At 48.0% G+C, this 19,636-nt stretch overlaps 1 protein-coding gene across 1 annotated transcript; it reads left to right on the top strand.

Moving 5' to 3' along the window:
* Positions 1–5,083: 5,083 nt before the first annotated feature.
* On the top strand, positions 5,084–19,397 carry LOC144136614 (leucine-rich melanocyte differentiation-associated protein-like). Its single transcript, XM_077669096.1, has 3 exons — positions 5,084–5,498; positions 11,791–12,051; positions 17,981–19,397. Exons 1-3 carry the CDS (start codon positions 5,290–5,292, stop codon positions 18,144–18,146), a joined length of 636 nt encoding a protein of 211 aa, XP_077525222.1. The 5' UTR covers positions 5,084–5,289; the 3' UTR covers positions 18,147–19,397.
* The last annotated feature ends 239 nt before the right edge of the window (positions 19,398–19,636 follow it).

Raw genomic sequence — 19,636 nt, 5'->3', positions numbered from 1 at the left:
CTTAGACTTAACAAAAGCTTCTTTTCGGGATTTAACTATCTGACTCGTTTTGGTCATGAAACGAGAAATTTTTTAGTACACTTCATCACGTCGGAAGAAGTAATATGCACAAACTGTGGTCTCACCAACCAACCCAAGGGCACCGAACGCATGATAGTTATGTTGAGCGAGGCTAGGTGGCAGCACGTGTCCTAAAGAAGTCATCTTAAGTTTGTTTCTATGGGACATACGGAAGCAGTTCGCTGGATGACAACAAAAGTATGATAGTCTTGTTCTCCGCAGTCTTGGTTATAACTGACATGATAAAAATAATTTTTCTTCATTGCCGCACTACCTCGTAATACTCCCAGGTAGCCCTGAAGCGTACAACACTATCACTGTTTGTTTTAGTCAAAGTTAATACGTTGTTATTGTTTTTTTTTTTCTAACGTTTCACAACGTTAGAAATAAACTTTTAGGATAAACGTGCTAGAATCTTAATTAAACATTTAAACGACATAAATGTAAATTTCTCTAAAGCGGTAATGTACCTCTGTAATAAACTCCGTCAGCGCTTGCAAGGACCACGGCCGGTCTCGAGCGCGACCGGCTTTGTCTCGAGTAAAGTCTCGAGGGGGGTGGGGGGCGCCGCCGCCGCCGCTACTCGAGCCCGGCCGTGCAAGGACCAACAACTCGGGCGACAGAATCCATGCAACGCGCACACCTCCCAACGGATACCGTAGAGACACTTATACAGCCATTATTGAAGGGTGTCCGAAAAGGTATAGTGGTGAATGGGTAATAAGCAAAGTTTTCAAACAAAATAATGGGGCTGTGCATGCGATCGATGGCAGGGACAATGTAATAGATTTATTGCAAATTACTGCTAGTTGAAGAACATCTTTACTATACAGTGTGAAAAGTTCTGGGACGCAATGCTTGATTTGTAATGTTGGTTTATGTTACGATCGGTGTAACATTAATTACAGCAACATTCAAAACACGATTATTGAACAATGCTTAGTTTGAACATATGTATAATGTTTACAAGACATAATATCGTTTGTAAATGTTTAACATTATAACAAGATTTAGAACACAGCAGCGTGAGCCCAATATGCTTAAATTTAATTTAGAAATAATATTCATGGTACAACATATTACGTTGTTTGTTAATTTGTGACATTCAAATAATGTTCCAATGTAGCGTCCCAGTCAAAATGACCATTTGAAGTTTCAATTGGAACCAAGTGAACTTTCCAATTGGATTCTTCAATTGGAACCAATTGGTAAATTGAAAATTGGTTTTTGAGGAAAGGAAATGACGCAGTAACTGTCTCACATATATCGGTGGACACCTGAACCACGCCTTGAGGGAAGGGGTGAAAGGTGGAGTGAAAGAAGGAGAGAAAAATGTGCCGTAGTGGAGTGCTCCAGAATAATTTCGACCACCTGGGTATCTTCAACGTGCACTTACTTCACACAGCCCACGGGCGGATTTTGCGAAATTTCGCCTCCATCGAAGCGCGGCCGCCGCGGTCGGGTTCGAACCCAAGTACCCCGGCTTAGTAGACGACCGCTTTAATCACTGAGCCACGGCTGCGGGTCAATTGGTTCCAGTTGTGCTTTTAGCCAATGGGACCCAACTGGATCCAACCGGACCAACCAATTGGACCCATTAGGCCCTAGACAGTTACTGCATGCAGAAAATATTAACAAAATATACCTCACAATTGCGAAAAATACAAAATGTGAAAATATTTCTACAACTTCACATATTAATGTGCAAAGGGAAAACTGATTTACAAGGACTGCAGCAAGACACTCTGCCTGGTGCCAGTCAAGAAATTTTTAATGCGGAATTCAAAATCAGAAGCTTGTATGGAAATCAAGGCCAAAAGACACCATACATCTCACACAAGAAACACTGCACATTCAGACACTAAAGCATATATGAGCTCAATATGTACATGCAGAGAACACACTTCCGCTGGAGGAGCACCGGCGCTACCCAGCCACTGGACTGCGCTCACGAGCGCCTCCTCATCATAATTCTCACCGACACTGTACTGTGCCCGGCGGTGCATTTCAACCCATCCTTTGTTTGCGCGTGCCAGTTCTGCGGGGAAGTGGCTGACACCTTCCACATGGTTTGGACGAGCCAATCAAACCCATCCCTCCCAAGCCCACCAGAGAGGACTGGGAGGATGTCCTACTCGGCTGTCAAGACCTCAAGACCGAAAAGGCCTTGGTTCAACAGTCGCGGGCGGCGTTGCTTGCTAGTGGGGCCCCGGAATAGGCGCTCCAACTAGCATTCTGAGGGGAGAGGGCCAATAGTGCCCTAACCCAATCACCTCTCTGTAACCATTTAATGGTTAATAAATGTTTTTCACCACCACCACCAACTTATATACCCCATTTATGAGTCTCTCATGCTGGGGACAGTGGCGTTGCCCGCTGAGCGCAGTTATTTAATTTCGACAGTAGTGGTAGTGCGGATGATGAATGCAATTTAGTAGGTTAAGCTGCTGATAGCTCTTATTCTAAGAACCATATCACTTCTGCCTTGTTTGTGAAATATGGAGCTGTTCACACGGATTACATTGGGTGCAGTTGGACAGAACAATTGGATACAACTGGTAAGACCAATTGGGCTCACCAGTTGGAAACTCAAGCGGAACCAGTTTGAAACTCAATTGGTCCAATTGGATAGTCCATTTGGACTATCCAGTTGGAGCACCACTCTAATTGGAACCACTTGGAAGCTCAATCGGTCGAAGTGGAACAGTTGGAAATACAATTGGTCCAGTTGGAACCAGTTGGAAATCCTTTTTTTTACTGGGATATCTAATGTTACTGCAACTTGCATAACAATTTATATTATTTTCATATTCGGTGCCAGATGGGGGGTATAAGCAAAGTTTCCTTATGAAGTTTAGGGGGCTGGGCATGTCACCTATGGCAGTGGCAGGTGCTATCAGATATTTATGGCAGAATTCTGCTAGTTGAAGACATAAACGGTGTGAAGAGCCCTCGGAGATAATGCTTGAAATATATTTGCTATATTGGTAATGGTTATTTGAACAGTATAATAGTAGTTTGAGCACAGCGCATATGCTGTAAACTGACTGGCACTGAATGCCATTCGGCCGCTGTTGGGGAATTAGGAGGAGGGATGGAGGTGAAAATGCAGAGACAACTTCTAGTCTGTCGTCTGCATGCCCTTCAGAGCTGCGCGTCGCAAGTCCATCGCGCGATCTTACACAAATCGAAGCAGGCCGCTCTCACTACCGTATGCCGTGATGGCATGTTGTGCACCGGTGCTTCATCGTATCTGGTCTGGTCCATAAAAGGATGCAAAAAGGAAGGAAAAGATGTTGCCAGCTGCGTCAATTACTATCTAATATCTTAAGCACACGAGCTGCGGCAGGCGTAAATAAAGGGAGAGGATAGCAAGGAGAGTTAAGTACAGAGCGGAGCGATAGCGAGAAAGGACAGCGGAGGAGTTTATATGCTATCTACAGTATTACAAAAATACAAAAGGTTAACCTGAAATCTACAGCAGACATCTATTTTAGTCTCGTCTGCCAAGAATCTACGTGCCTACAACAGTAACACTAACGTATCTACTCGTAGGTATAGCATGAACTATACATGTTCCAACTGGATGTATGCGATCTTTATGGATTCTCAACACAGTTAATGAAGACGCCGGCAGCCTCCACAGAATAGACATTTGTACTGTAAAATAAATGCAGTTGTATGCACGTGATATCAAATGATCAAACTAGTTTGGGTATTTATCACTTCGGGTCGGCGTCTACAGAATCTCTCATGCACGAATACTTCGGATGTATTTTCGAATAATTTTAATTAATATCGGTTGTAATTAAGTATTGCATGTAACATACCTTAAAATTTTTTAGCACAACATATATTAAGAACACTGTAATACCATAACCCAAGCACTATACTGACCTCCTCACCCACCTGATTACAACAGGTCACTTTTGATTTTTTATGGTTTTATGGTCAACCGCGAGCAATAAATTTTGCGAAGCAGAGGTGATAGGTCCCTACCGTTCCTTTTGCCCAAGTTGTTCGCGGGTCCAATTTTTCGAGAGGTGTGTGTAAGCGTGATACGTGAAAAACAATAACATTAAATCGATTACGGTACTTTATCGTTCATATCGAAGACTGTAGTCAAACTGATGGGGTCAAACCTGGAGAAGAAAGGAAGGCTCTTAATGTCACCTCTGTCATCGCAACCTGGCTGTGCGCCAAAGAAAAATGTTTGTTCCCTGCTATTAAATCCGTGTTCCCCGTCAATTTTAATGGTTCAGACATTAGACTAATGGACGTTTTCGAATATTCCTTTTTTTTGTAGCATGGGCATAATGGAGCTCCGATCGTTTCGGGCAGTTGTGATTACCGGCTAAGTTTGAGAGACCTTTATCTTATATCTTCTCGCTGATACTATACAGCCGCATTATGCGTAACATGTTCCTTTGCTGTGGTCCTGTTATGTCCATAATGTACGAGAAAAAAGCATATTTACCAGCTAGAATGAAACTTCGAGTGGCACTGATTCATCGACCGAGATAGACGCTTGCTGTGAAAGCGGAGAGATTAAAGGAACTCGCGTGACATGCCTTGTGACCCTATCAGTGAGTGAGTGATCTTTGTTAAAATGGGACAGTGGTCGCGAAAGGGCATGCCGTATGTGTGACAGTGAACAAGAGCAGCGCTCACGTACCGACGTGTAGTGTACCCCACTTCGATTCAGAGCATGCCCCCAGAGGAAAGCCAAGAGGAGGGCCAAAGGGAGGATATCTTTTCGGGACTCCCTTGAGTAGCATTGGCCGAAATCCGGCAAACCACTCGATGCGGGTTGACTGATAAGAGATGCCGGGCGTGCCGGCTCCACCAGCTTTTTCTTATCTAACCGAAGCCGGCCCGTAATCTGTTCCCTTATCTCCGTCCAAAACACACCGCACAGGCACGGTCGCCGAGCTTGCAACGCCCATCTCTTTCGTCATCCGCGCTTCGAGGCTGAATCGCCCGGGTTAGCGTAAAAAAAAGATCGTCTGTTTGGCCTAACGCTGGCTTCGCTTCGGCTGCGGCGTGGCCTCCTGTGGTAACAACGACCTCGCTGTGGATTCATCCTTATCCCTTAGCGGAACGGATGCCTCGACAGCCCCGACTGACGCACAGCTTAGCGGCGTAGTATACGCTGCACTGGTGAACGACGTCCGAGGACCGCGGAGGTTGTCTGTTGCGAAATTCAAGCAGGCCGGTCGAGCTAGAGCCATGTGCGCAGCGCAGGCGTCGCCCAGGCTGGCCCAGAGGCGGTACGGCCAGACTACGCCTCCCAAGGCCGATGCGGTGGTTGGGCTGAACTCACAGAAGAGGAGGCAGCTCAGCCTGGCGTACGAGGAGTTGACGACCGTACCGTACAGCCTCATCGAGAAGTACACGGCCGACGTGGAAGTGCTGGATCTGAGTCACAACCGACTCGCGTAAGTGTTTGCGTGCGCGCATTCTCCGTTTCGCGTCGTGTTTGCAGCCTGCGCGTATAATTGCTTGCACTTTTGATCCGTCGCACGAAAGCCGAGCGCTTTGCAACTGCTGGCACTGTTGCCGAGAGAACCCTGGATCGTGTTTTGTAAGGATTAATTTCTCGATTGATTATTTTGGCCTTTTCTCAGTTGCAGCTTCGCCTATGACGTCAGTATTGATAGCCGCTGACGTAACAGCAATATAAAAGTAATGCCAGTCACAGTATTTGATATTAAATACCGAGTAACCGGGGTAAAACAGTGGAACGGAAATGGAGTCCTCAGCATATACTACCCGTATTTTGCTCTTTGTTTAATCGGCACATCTGTAAGAGCTGGCCAGAAAGACGCGGGTTCGATCCCGGCCGCGGCGGTCGAATTTCGATTAAGGCGAAATTCTAGAGGCCCGTGTACTGTGCGATGTCAGTGCACGTCAAAGAACCCCAGGTGGTCGAAATTTCCGGAGCCCTTCACTACGCCGTATCTCATAGCCTGAGTCGCTTTGGGACGTTAAACCCTCATAAGCAAACAAACATCTGTAAGAAAGGGCAGTGGACACGGGTCGTTGTGGGGTGACATCATGCCCATTCGAACACAGCTGACATCTCTTCGTCACGAATCCGCCGCGATGGCTCAGTGGCGTTCGCCTGCTGATCCCAAAGTCGCAGGTTCGAACTTGGCCGCGGCGTTTGTATTTCGAAGGAGGTGATCGAAATGCAAGAATGCCCGTGAGACGTGCGATGTGAGCGCACGTTAATGAATTCTACGTGATCTTAATTAATCAGGAGGACTCCACTACGTCGTCTATCATAGCCCATGCGTCGCTTCATGATGTTAAGCTCAAAAATTTATTAATTTCTCTTGGTCATGAAGGTTCATTGACTGCTCTTTGCACTGCCATTGGTGGAAAATATATGCGCTGCCAAACTGAAAGAGCACGTTTAATGATGATCAGACGTTGTCGCAGGCCGCCGGTGGTCAAGGGTGCACGTGTGTTCATGCCATTCGTGTGGTGCTTAAGACCTAAGCACATGAAATGGGCCACTCTCTGAACGGACTCAGTCAATAAAAAATAAACGAAACAGACGCATTAGTGAAGTCGCGCTTGTCGTATTTGGGAGGCAGCTACGTATCACATTCAAGTGGCGGACTGAGCACGACAGGGAGGAGTAGTAATTGATTTCTGAATATTTATTCACAGAGTTAGTTTTTTTTATCACACTGCTTTAGCGCGAGGCATCCTCATTAAACATCTGCCTTGAGTGAACCTAGAGCATAAATGTAGGTCGATGGATCCACGTGAATTGTTATTTGCGCCTAGAAAAAAGGGGTCAGTACAGCTACAGAGTGCATGTCTAACACAGAAATGCAGGCACATGAGCGATACCTTGTCTGCTGTCCTCGCACGGTTTTGTAACAAAGAAATGAAACCTCTTTGCATGAGGCGCCCCACAAAAAACAGTCAAGCCCAGACGTGTGGCAGGGTACGTGCCTCTCGTCAACAACGTGTCACTGAGTAAATTACCTGCCCGAAACCCCCTTCGGAAAGAACTTTGCCTGCTATGAACGGCTCGCAAAACAATGAAGGCCTGAGATAACCATCACCGCGCGCGATGCATATCTGCAGACACAGAGCGATAAAGAGAGGCATTTTGTTTTGCCTAAAGCACAAAAGGCCATCATTGCAAACAATTTCACCCCACAGCTCCTTTGACGACTGGTAGGTCCGTTGTCACTTCTGTCACGTGCCAAGACTAACGATGCTTTAACGGGTAGTTCGCGCTCATAATGGGGGGCGTTGATGACAGAGGTCAACGGCCGGTTTAGTCACTCGGTCCCTTCGTGTGCGTCGACAGGTTACGTTGTCTGGACTGTGGCAGCAACAGGATTGCCTTTTGTTTACAAAGATTACGAAGTCACGCGGGGACAGGTTTGCATGCGCAAAAAGCCTGACGAGTGATTCCTTTCCAGCGCGCTGGCGACCGTGCTATTTGCGTTCGTTGGGCGTTCGTTCTGACCGCGCACGATGTCCAACGTATGCGTAAGATTGGATGGAAGAATGCATTCATAATAAAAGCAGAGGTGATGATGATGATGATGATTTTTTTTATGGCGCAAGCGCATTCGTGGCCCAGGAGCGTCATGACAGAAGTATTTTTCTTCTACTCAAGATAGGACCAAATACCCATTTCCCAAGCGTTTCACCGTAACGAAGCCGAGCACCAGGCAGGGGAAAGCTTGCGCCCATTGTGTTACTGGTGGGTGGGCACTGGGGATCGAGCCCCGCACCTCCCGTATGCGAGGCAGATGCTTAAACGAATAGGCCACCGTTGCGGTGTTGAAAGCAGAAGTGTTTGTCGCCATCAGAGACCTTTTCTTCCGAGTGTACCTTACAATGCAGATGCATATCGCGCTCGCGTACATGCAAAGGAATAAACAAGGTTAGTTTGACGAATTAGAACAGGATCGCTGCATCCGCTGTGAATGATGCGGGCAATAACCGTTGTCTCTCGGAAGTAGCTGGATGCGGTATAGAATATATGAGGGCATACAATGTAAGCTGCGCAATGTGATTAATGAGGTTAACTTTTGATAATTTGTTCGGGCAAGCTATGCCCGCATGGGCAACCGTCTTTATCAATTGACATCATGATTCTGTTGAAGAGGACGACAAGAAAGTACGCGACAGCCTAGCTCGAATTAGAATCGAAGGTTTTCGGTACACATGCAAGAGTTGAAGAATTAAGAATAAAAATATTACAGGAAGATTACCAGAAGATTCATTTCTGAAACTGCAAGGACTCTGGACTTGAAGGTTGTAAATATGTTGCAAAATAGGACCGCTGTTAGACCCGTGGCCAAATTGTCCCTTACAAAAATTTTTTAGACAGTCTATAGACTGTCCATAGGCTTCTGTCTATAAAGTTTATTGACTGTCTATAGATAAATCCTAGAGAACAGTCAATAGGCAATACAAATGCTATAGACAATCTATAGATTTAATGCCATACTCTTTTAGTAGAATTTTATCCATAGACAGTCTATAGGCTATGAATGACAAAAAAGAAATATCTATAGGAAGGCAATAGAGTCTATAAGAAGTCTATAGACTGTCTATAGACCACTTTTATAAGGGGTGACTGCAGTCTTAATCTCTACTCTCTTACTCATTTTTTTCAATTTACTCAGATTGCGATACTACGTTGCAGGGAGCAGGACGTGCTTGTCTTGGTCTTTTGTTATAAATTTATTCTGCTCAGTTCCTTGGTGGCTTAGTAGATACTGCGTTCGGCTGGTTCGGCTTGCCTGCATAGCACACGGCAGTGTTTTAGTTAAAAATCCACTAAAACTTTGCGACCCCAAACGACACGCCACACGTGGGTTTGCTTGTGATTATTTCTCACACTAAACAGAGGACCCCATTGCATGTGTAATTTGGGCACATTTCCTTTTGTGTGCGCACGCGGGCGAATTTGTATCTTTGTATCTACACACAGCCACCGTCATAAGTATGTGCGTAGCGTGAATTTGTTTGCATCTAGGACGCGCAGCTAACGGTTCACTGTGTAAATGGCACGCTCAGAATTGGACCGCACATAAATCCGCCAGGCTGCATGCGAAGATGACGATGAAATGAAGCTTTTTCGATAATATTGCGTTTCATAAACATCCGACTGGGAGTGTACTTTGTATAAATCTATTACTTCTAACCATATGTCCTACCTCCTGTGTCTTTCATCTTTCTGCCCGTTTTTATTTTTGTTCTTTTGTTCCAACCCCCCCCCCCCCCCCCTTTGGCTGCAAGGGCCCGCCATAAATGACTGCTACAGCGCCCAGCCCCTCCATCTTTCTTGGTTTTTCCATCAAAAAAAAAAATCGTACTTAAAAGCTTCTAGCTTATGTATTGTCCAACACTGATAGTATATCTATAGTCTACCTCGGCTACCGTCATGTGCAGTGCATGCTGCGGAATTAAACACAGGAAAGAACGACTTCCGGGCTAGAACGAAGTATTTACAGGAGGTTAAATGCAATATCTTAGCTGTTCCTTGGCGAGAATCCTGCCGTGTCAATTCGCCTAAGAGAGCAAAAACTGGGTCAAGCGAGAGGGAAAAATCCCCACCACGTAGAAGCCCTTCCAGAGACTCTTGCCCCACTTGCCTGCTGATAAGGGAGACCAAGACCGGAAAAAATAAACAAAATAAGTAAACACGATGACGAGGAGAAGAGGGCGATGTAGCACGTGTGCACAGCGACAAGATAACCGCACCGAACCAGATCAATGCGGGCAAATGTATGGCAAGGCACGTGAAGCGCTTTGTTGGGATTGGACAGATCAGCGACGATTGCTGAGAGCGTTCGGTGTTGTCTGTCGTGAAGGCTGTCAGCTCCAAGTTTAACAGCCATGTAGTCGCCTTTCAATTCAGAAGTGACTATTCATTATTATTCACTTTCAGCCCTACTGCTACAAAGAAAAAAAGCAGCTACACAGCTTTTTTTGTAGTTTTATTTTCGTGTGCTTTAATGCTGATGCTAATGACTGTTACCTAACTGAAATTTACTGCATTTTGGAGGATCTCCCTAAATACACTGTACTAAGCCACCGTCGCTGCTTGCCGACAAAATCTGCAGAGATCTGTGAGGTCGGCAAGCACGCTTCAGCGCTAGCACCATTCGCGGCGTTTACATGTCTGCGACAGTGTCGCAGCGAGACCGGTTTCTCTTGTGTCGACGTCATGTTAACTTCGCTAAGCAGCCGCAGCGGATTCTCTGTGCCGGATCGGGGTGGATCGAGACGAGATTGCGCCTTCCAGAAATGCGCGTAAACACGAAGGCGTGTCGCAGCGAAGCGAGTGGGGAATATATAGCGGCAGCTTTAACATCGCGAAAGCTTTGAAAGCACGCTCCGGCTGGGGCGGCTACTAAAAAGACCGTCTCCCGAGGAAAGGTTCAGAGGAGGCGCCCCATGCTTGGGGCGGCGGACTGGAGACGAGTGCTAACCGAAGAACGAGTATTCGCGAGAAAAGAAAAAGTGGCCTCTAACTGCGCATGTATACACGCCTATCTCAGATTGTTTGCCTCATTATGTCGTGAAATGAAAATACTTCTAAAGCTGCGCTGAAAACTCGCAGTACCGAGTATCTTAATCGACCAGTTAATTTTTGTTCTTTTTTTATCACTAATAAAGTCGAAACCACCAACAGTTGCTTTCCATAGTGTGGAGTCAATGCCGGGTATGTTTATAATCTTTTTCATCTGTGGCTGTTGGGAAGAGTCAGGCGAAGAAGAGGGGAAGGATGGTGGCTTTTCTAAATCTCTCGTAGGCCAGTCCCAGCTTGCCAACCAGTGGTAACCAAGCGAAGTTATCACTAGTCAGCAGCAGACAACGGTGCACTTCAAAATAGCTGATCTGTACTTCACACCGCACTGGCGATGAAGACAGCATTACAACGGGAACTCAATAGTTTATGTTTCTCATGGTATTTTTCTTCTCTGCACTTAGCGGTATAGTGAACTGAACTAACGGACGCAGTTATTGCTCATATATAGAACTGGATGAAGCTGAGGTAAGCAACACCCGCACGCTCTCCCCAGCGTTCAAAAAACCTGCCGTCTTGACCGGACAGCCGGAATGAGCGGGTCGCTAGACCTTGTAGCCATGCATCGCTAAGATTCTGCAGAACGTAAGGAAACAGGAACAGACGATAACATGAACCAGCTCTTCTCCCTGTCTGCCACCTCCTTCTTTTGTCTGCCTCCGTATGTTCTCTGGTACATTCTGTAGGAACTTAGTAAGCACTAACTTGACCTGCCGCCGCGGTGGCTCAGTGCTTATGGTGCTCGGCTGCTGGCCCGCAGGACCGGGGTTCGATCCCGGCCACGGCGGTCGCATTTCGATAGAGGCGAAATTCTAGTGGCCCGTGTACTGTGCGGCGTCAGTGCACGTTAAAGAACCCCAGGTGGTCGAAATTTCCGGAGTCCTCCACTACGGCGTCTCTCATAGCCCCAGTCGTTTTGGGACGTTAATCAAACCATAAAAAACCAAACTAACTTGACCTACAGCTAGCGGTAATCTGTTAACATATCTGGCCACACTGGGAGGACGAGCTGGAAGTGAAGAGATGCGGTAACTTGAATATTATCACTTCGGTCTTCATCTGACAGTCAACAAAGTCTCTCTTTTGTGCCGGACCCACTCTGTGTGGTTTTCGTGATGCTGCTGAGTTGCAGCGTTCTTCCGCAATCGTCGCAGGGACGTGCGCTTTCTGTCTCACTTCGAGCGGCTGCACACGGTGATCCTGGACCACAACTGCCTGAGCTGCCTGAGCGTGGTGCCGGTGCTGCCCACGCTGCAGGTGCTGTGGCTCAACTACAACCGGCTGCTCAGCCTGACCGTGTTCGTGCCGGGTCTGGCCAGGAGCTGCCCGCAGCTGCGCGTGCTCAGCCTCATGGGAAACGAGCTGGCCCCCTCGTTCCTCAACAACGGAACGCCTGAGCAGAACTCCAACTACAGGTGCGTCACGCGCATGCGCACAGGGAATGCCACGACCGCCTCGACGAGGTCCAGATGGCGACTCCGCAACTGTTTTGAGTGCTGTCCCCACTTACTCGCCGCGGTGGCTCAGTGGTTAGGGCGCTCGGCTGCTGATCCGGAGTACCCGACCGCGGCGGCCGCGTTTCAGTGGAGGCAAAACGCAAAGGCGCCCGTGTGGTGTGCGATGCCAGTGCACGTTAAAGATCCCCAGGTGGTCGAAATTATTCCGGAACCCTCCACTATGGCACCTCTTTCATCCTTTCTTCTCTCAGTCCCTCCTTTATCCCTTCCCTTACGGCGCGGTTCAGGTGTCCAACGATATGTGAGACAGATACTGCGCCATTTCCTCCCCCCCTAAAAAAAACAGTTATTAATAGGAGTACTGTGCAAGTACAGGCTCATGCATTTCTAAAGGGAACACGTATGTGTCATATATCTGATACTTGGGAACTAACGAGCAGGCGCAGACTGCGCTGGGAGATGCTGAGGTGTCCGCACTTCTTGCAGGTGCGCAATACTTGAGTATTATTCGTGTGTGACGCTCTGCGGAGCTGCGATTTAGCTTCACGCGCTGCTCTGTTCCCCTTAGAAGAGAACGACCTTCGATTCTAACCGGCATGCTCATGCGCAGTTTGTACCTGAAACCCCTGAATTTAGTTCGTAGCTGGTGCCGAACAATAACACCTTGCTAAAATGTGACATTTCCGGCAAGACATTTTTCGAAATGCCAATCGTTGTATGCCGCTTCCCGGCCGAGCACTTCGCTAACGTCGGGCATGCAGTTAACGGCTCCGGAAGTGATACGTTTTCTTTTCTCCTTCATCCCCTTTCCTTTCTACACACACATTTTTTTTTTGTCTGCCCCTCTGCTCCTTCCACACCTTATGACTGATGTTCAGGTTCCAACTATTAGCTTCGGGCAGGGAGTTATTGCGTGGCCAGTTAAAGAAGTTAAGGTGTGGTTTTTTTCTCATCTTGTTCAATCACCATTTTCATAGCGCAACTCTCATCAACCAGAATATCGTGTCTTACGCGTCCCTGTCACAGCATTAGCATCCTCACCCGCCGCGGTGGCTCACTGGTTATGGCGCTCGGCTGCTGGCACAAAATACGCTGGTTCGATCCCGGCCGCGGCGGTCGAATATCGATAAAGGCGAAATTATAGAGGCCCGTGTGTTGTGCCATGTCAGTGCACAATAAAAAAAAAAAAACCCAGGTGGTCGAAATTTTCGGAGTCCTTCACTACGTCGTCCCTCATCGAATAATAATAATAATAATCATTGAATTGAAAATTGGTTTTTGGGAAAAGGAAATGGCGCAGTATGTCTCACATATCGGCTGACACCTGAACCGCTGCTGCTGCTGCTGTGGCTGATAGAAAGAAAGAAAAGGAAAGTGCACGGGCCTGCCTACTGGCTCAAGCCGAGCCAGGCTCGCTGCCGCGTGCTGAAAGTAGGAGAGTTAAAGGATAGGAGAACATAGATAGAAAGAAAAGGCGCGCGCTAAAATGCACCGGGCCGATCCCGCGGAGGCAGTGCAATACCGGGCCGACCCGTGCCAGAGTGCATCTAGCACTCCACCATATTCCAAAAATAAGTTTAATATCTTGGGTCCAAGGACCCGCAGCAGATACTAAATTAGATATCAGATATCATGCTGGTGACACCTGAACCGCGCCGTAAGGGAAGGGATAAAGAAGGGAGCGAAAGAAGAAAGCAAGAAAGAGGTGCCGCAGTGGAGGGCTCCTCTATAATTTCGACCACCTGGGGATCTTTAACGTGCACTGAAATCACACAGCACACGGGCGCCTTAGCGTCTCGCCTCCATCGAAACGCAGCCGCCGCGGTTGGGTTCAAACCCGGGAACTCCGGATCATTAGCAGAGCACCCTAACCGCTGAGCCACCGCGGCGGGTCGTCCCTCATAGTCTGAGCAGCTTTGGGACATTAAATCCCCATCAACCATTAGCAACCGTCAAAATTACGGTGGAGTGGCGAAAGAATGGCCGAAGTGTTTGAAAACAACTCAAAGCAGATGCGTCGATATCGGCTCAACCTCGGTGTCAACCCGTAACCTGTCCATTTCACTTCCTCTGTAACGCAGTACACGTCCAAGAAGTTGTTTCTTTGTTGTTCTGATCTGTAAAAACGTGAGCGTCTCACAAGCACCTCCATATACCACCTAAGCGATGCACGGGCGGCTGTGGCACAGCAATCGTTGCCGGTCCAGCTGTGACAAACGCGATGTCCTTGAGACGAGCGTGCTTTCGCGACGTGAGACGCGTGTTTCTTTCGCAGCCAAAGTCACGACCGCTGGCGCGCTGAGCCGCCTAGCGCCACTAACGGTTCGGATTTTCGCCCGTACCTGCCGCTATCTTACGTATGCGTTTCTGTCGCTCTCAGCACGGCTCCATATCGCGTGAGCGCAGCGGTTACAGTCCAACGACACTTCGTCCGATAAAGGCGTTTTCCCAATGAGCAAAGACTACAGTTCTCCCCGCAGATTAGTTGCGAGGCTTGCGCTAAAGAAAAAAAAAAGAAAGAAGCAATAAATTGGCACGACGAGGAAAACGCCAGAGAGAACTATAATGGTCTAGTCCTGCGTAGGCATGGTATAAGACTGCGCCATCTACGGGCGAATAGCTTAGGCACACTGAACGACCCTGGCACGGTATTTGCGCGAAGGCCGTGCAAACGTGAAGGTCTTTGAGCTAATCTGTCTTTACTGTATGTGCTTCTCTATGGGAACGTGAACGCAGTGCTGGCAAGGTATAAAGTACACTCAAGCGAGAACCTGCATGCTTGATGGCCGCAGGTATACGTTCAGTACGCATGTGATTAACGGGTCGCCGTAAAACTTGATACGAGATATGGGAGAGGCCCTTGTCCTGCAGAAGACGTAGTTAGGCTATTGCTGCTGCTGATGATGATGATAGACTTTAGAGCTTCCTATCCATATATCTATCATCGAAAGAAGGAAGAAAGGAAGAGTAAATAAAAATAATAATAATAATAATTGGTTTTTTGGGGGAAAGGAAATGGCGCAGTATCTGTCTCATATATCGTTGGACACCTGAACCGCGCCGTAAGGGAAGGGATGAAGGAGGGAGTGAAAGAAGAAAGGAAGAGATAGGTGCCGTAGTGGAGGGCTCCGGAATAATTTCGACCACCTGGGGATCTTTAACGTGCACTGACATCGAAATGAAGATATTAAAGTGGAAAGAAGGAAGGCAATAATGAAAGAAGGGAGGAAAGTAATAATGAAAGAGCGAAGAAACATAATAATGAGAAAGGGGAAGGAAGGTAATAATGAAAGAAGGAATGAAAGAAAGAACGAAAGAAGCAAGAGAGGAAAGAAGGAAGGAAGGAGTGTAAAGAAAGTAGGATGGAAATAAGGGAAGAAAGAACAAGACTGTATAATTAAGCAAACAATGTAAAGACCCTTGAACTTTGCCTCCCTTGTTAAAGGTGCCTTGATAGTAACCCCGCTATAGGAATAATGCGAAATGACCCGAAAGAGATTTTTGCTTCGTGTAATGAAATTTTTTCAACGGTTGTAACTCTACATACGAACTCTGTAGTGTGTTGCAAGGAGCGGTGGGTTGGTGGTGAGCCGGTCGAAATTTCATGACACTCATTAAGCTCGCCCGAAACGCAACGCTTCAGGAGCAGTTCGTACCGTTGGTAACAATCACCCCTAGAATAACCGGCTTGTGTTGCGTGCTATCGACGCTGCGGAACAATGAGCGAACACAATAGACGGCCACCATTATTTTATCTCGATTATCTTGAAAATAATAAGAGAACACGTTGTTTGAGATACTGGACAGGGTATAATGTCGCCATGTAAGAGCTATCGACCCGTTCATTAAAGGGCCCAGCTCGGCTTTCCCTGGGGTGAAATGCACGGAAAAAAGGGTCCTCGACCCCAGCTCAACGCATCCCGAAAACACGTCACCCATGGCGCTCTTTGTTCAAGTTGCCCTTGCGCCATTAAAACAAGATCATCATTATCGTCGTCGCAGCAAAAAGCACTCTACGATCCATAGCCGAGCACATTCTGCCTGCTGACACAAGAGCTGTAACAAGAGCCGAATCTAGCTGGTGCTTTGAAAAATAGATTGACAACGACGTACAAATTTAGCCAAATTCATTAGGCACACAACGGAACCTCGTCCCGTTGTCAGTTAAATTGAAATTTTTAGGCTGTATTGATTTAAGATCCAGCGCTGGCGTACGTGTATAAAAGGCCGATGCTGAGCCCCCCTTTTAATAGAACCCGGTTTCGTGACGCGGCAAACAGCTTCATCTGATTGCTGCACACGTGCCTAAAGCAGACATTCTAGCTCAACATAAGCTGAAACGCATTGGAAACTGTCGCAGCTCACTTTCTGATGCAGTGTGTGCTTGACGGTGCCTGCAATGAATCAGATTGGGCACTACACAGAGTGGTAAGGCACGTACCCAGAATTTTTGTTTGTTTGTTTGTGTGTGGGGGGGGGGGGGGGGAGGGGGCACGTTTTCTTGGAACGGATGATTAGAGAGTTTTTCGGACGCCGGCCGCGCACGCGAAGTCTGGCTGAGCCTCAGCCACTGCGCGTGCGCAGCCGGCGTCCGAAAAACCGGTTTAAGTCTACGGCAGTACGCCTCTCCGCTACGCCAAATGTCTCGATTTTCTCTACCAAGACAAAATAGAGCGTATGCCGTCGTTTCACGCGCTTCTCTACCTGCCTGCTCGATTCCCTTAATCCCAACATGGCTTGGAACCCAGGAGATGACTAAGCTCACGTTTTGGCGCTTGCACATTTGAACTTCAGAGCTGCATATGGACGAAGAATGCTGTGGAGTGTCAAGGAACGAGTTATTTTAATAAAATTAGGAAAATTGTAACCTAACTTTAAACACCATACATTTTTTTTTCGCGCAGAACATATGGTAACCCACGCGCAAATACTGTGCATGCAAACTTTTCTTCAAATAAAACGGCGTGCGGCCTCATCGGCGCGGTGCCGCAGAGTGGCCGCTCTAAACTACGTGAAAAAATGTCTTATACAGCTCTGCGCAGATGCTTCGCGACCAATATAGAAAAGTATGAACACTTTTCGGACACTGCCGTCGGTTGCCTACAAAACCCTTTGCATTTTCTCGAGCCTGACATCTTCTCTGTCTGCTATACACTTTCTGCCCTTCATCTTCCTATTCAGTTGCCGCGGTGGCTCAGTGGTTATGGCGCTCGGCTGATGGCCCGAAATACGCGGGTTCGACTCCGGCGTTCTATGGAGGCTAAATGATTTATGGTTTGTGGAGGTTTAACGTCACAAAGCGACTCAAGATATGAGCGATGCCTTAGTGAAGGGTTCCGGAAATTTAGAAAACTTGGGTTCTTTAACGTGCACTCACATTGCATAGTTCGCCTCAGCCGAAATGCGGCAACCGCGGCCGGGATCGGACCAGCGACTCTCGGATTAGCAGCCGAGCATCATAACCACTGAGCCATCGCGGCGGCCTATGGAGGCTAAATGGAGGCACAGGCCCGTGTGCTATTGATGTCAGTGCACGCTAAAGAACCCCAGGCGGTCGTAATTTCCGGTGCCCTTCAGTATACGGCGTCCCTCATAGCCCGAGTGGCATTGGGACGTTAAACCCCATAAAGCCAAATGCCAAGTCATCTTCCCATCCTTTCCAGCTCACCTAGATAACATGGATAACATGTGCCGTCTTGCCTACGCGGGCATATATGGAGTGTACACGTCATTCGTGGCTATGCATATACAGCCATGGTAGCCAGCTCCGCATGCAGTGAGGACGCAAAAGCGAGTCCGCACTGAGCCTCACAATGCATTTCTCCTTAACAGAAGTTTCGTGCCGAGCCCGCATGGTGACCACCGGAGGTCGCGTTTCTTTTCGCAGACTCTACGTGATCGCGCACTTCCCCAAGCTGGTGTTCCTGGACGACCGGCCGGTGCTCACGGACGAGCGACACAAGGCGCACGCCGTGGGACACCACATATCGGAGATGCTGCACGCTCACGAGGCCTCGCTTACACGCAACAGCCTCAGGGGGGTGGCCCGGTGACGGTCTTGGGACGTGTGTACTCCGGACCACGGTGCGAGGGGGACTTTCGTGTAGTCACTCGACGCTGGATCCACAGGACAAGGCTGGAAGCTCTTCTGGGCCATGGCTGCTAAGAACTGCTGGAGTGAGGAGTTGGTAAAGCGACAGGAAGTCGTGTAGCCTTTTCGCTTGTGGCTCCGGGACAGCACCCTGGTGCTCCGGCATTGTTTGTTTTTGTGGCGATACGCGGTTGATTAACTTACAGTAAGCACCTATTTCAAAAGTGCTGTCATGCAGCGACCTCCAGGTCACGAAATTTGATACGCACGGCGAGGGAATTGTGTGCGTGCGGTTGGTACTGGACACCTCGTGTGGCGAACGTTGCAGGGCACCTCGTCACCCGCCCCTGTCCGAAGGACGGCGCACTATTAAGCTGCTACTCGGAGGGCGAAATTCGTAGGCCGTTGATAATGCTAGGAATTCATAACGAACCACCACCAGGGCTGCGCGCAACTTTGGCATTAAAGAAGGTCGTTTTCTTCGGTTTGTCCCCGATCAGCAATTCTTCGGGCTATGTTCAGACAACATTTCAGACTTCGTACTAGTCTCTACGCAGTGTAGTACCCCACAGCCTGTCGCCAGTTCATTTTGTAGTCTGGAGTGGCGCCGACGGATCGCCCATGGCTATGGATTGACTGACAAATCGAGATCTTTCTGCAGCAGAGAGTCAGTTCACAACTGGCGCGTCATAGGTCGATGGCGTCAGAATATACACACGCCGGCTGAACTTCTGGCTTCTTCTAAGGAATCAGGTAACCTAGCCATAACGATGTTAACCAGCGTGGGGACAAGACATTCTTACGGCACGCCTATAAATATTGGCCACTCTGTTGTTAACCTCGCTACCAATTTTGCGCGTACAAACCGATCCCTAAGAAACTGATGATCACAGCAGTGAAATCCGCTTCATTTCACATTAGGCAGGCGGCTGATAGAGGAAGCTCCAGATAGTACATTCGACAATGTTATATAACTTCGTATCGTTCATCAAAATACGTACAACATCAAGCTTTTGTAAGCTATAGCATTGTTACCCTTTTTCCGAATGTTTTCACCAATAAACTCTGTTAGAGCATTTGTTATATGCAACATGCCTCATAGAAAACGTAAAGAAAAGCTTATTGATTCATCCAATAAATTCAGTATATTTCGAGGCGGGTCCCCCGATTGACTTCGTTACGCGAAATTAAAATACTACCGTTTCAGTGCCCCAGTGGGCGAAACTTCAATTCTCCAGTTAAAGCAAACTATACCCGCCGCGGTGGCTCAGTGGTTAGGGCGCTCGACTACTGATCCGGAGTTCCCGGGTTCGAACCCGACCGCGGCGGCTGCGTTTTTATGGAGGAAAAACGGTAAGGCGCCCGTGTGCTGTGCGATGTCAGTGCACGTTAAAGATCCCCAGGTGGTCGAAATTATTCCGGAGCCCTCCACTACGGCACCTCTCCCTTCCT

The sequence above is a fragment of the Amblyomma americanum genome, chromosome 6, assembly GCF_052857255.1.
Source record: "Amblyomma americanum isolate KBUSLIRL-KWMA chromosome 6, ASM5285725v1, whole genome shotgun sequence".
NCBI classification, from domain to species: domain Eukaryota; kingdom Metazoa; phylum Arthropoda; class Arachnida; order Ixodida; family Ixodidae; genus Amblyomma; species Amblyomma americanum.
This window is presented reverse-complemented; position numbering and strand designations above follow the sequence as displayed.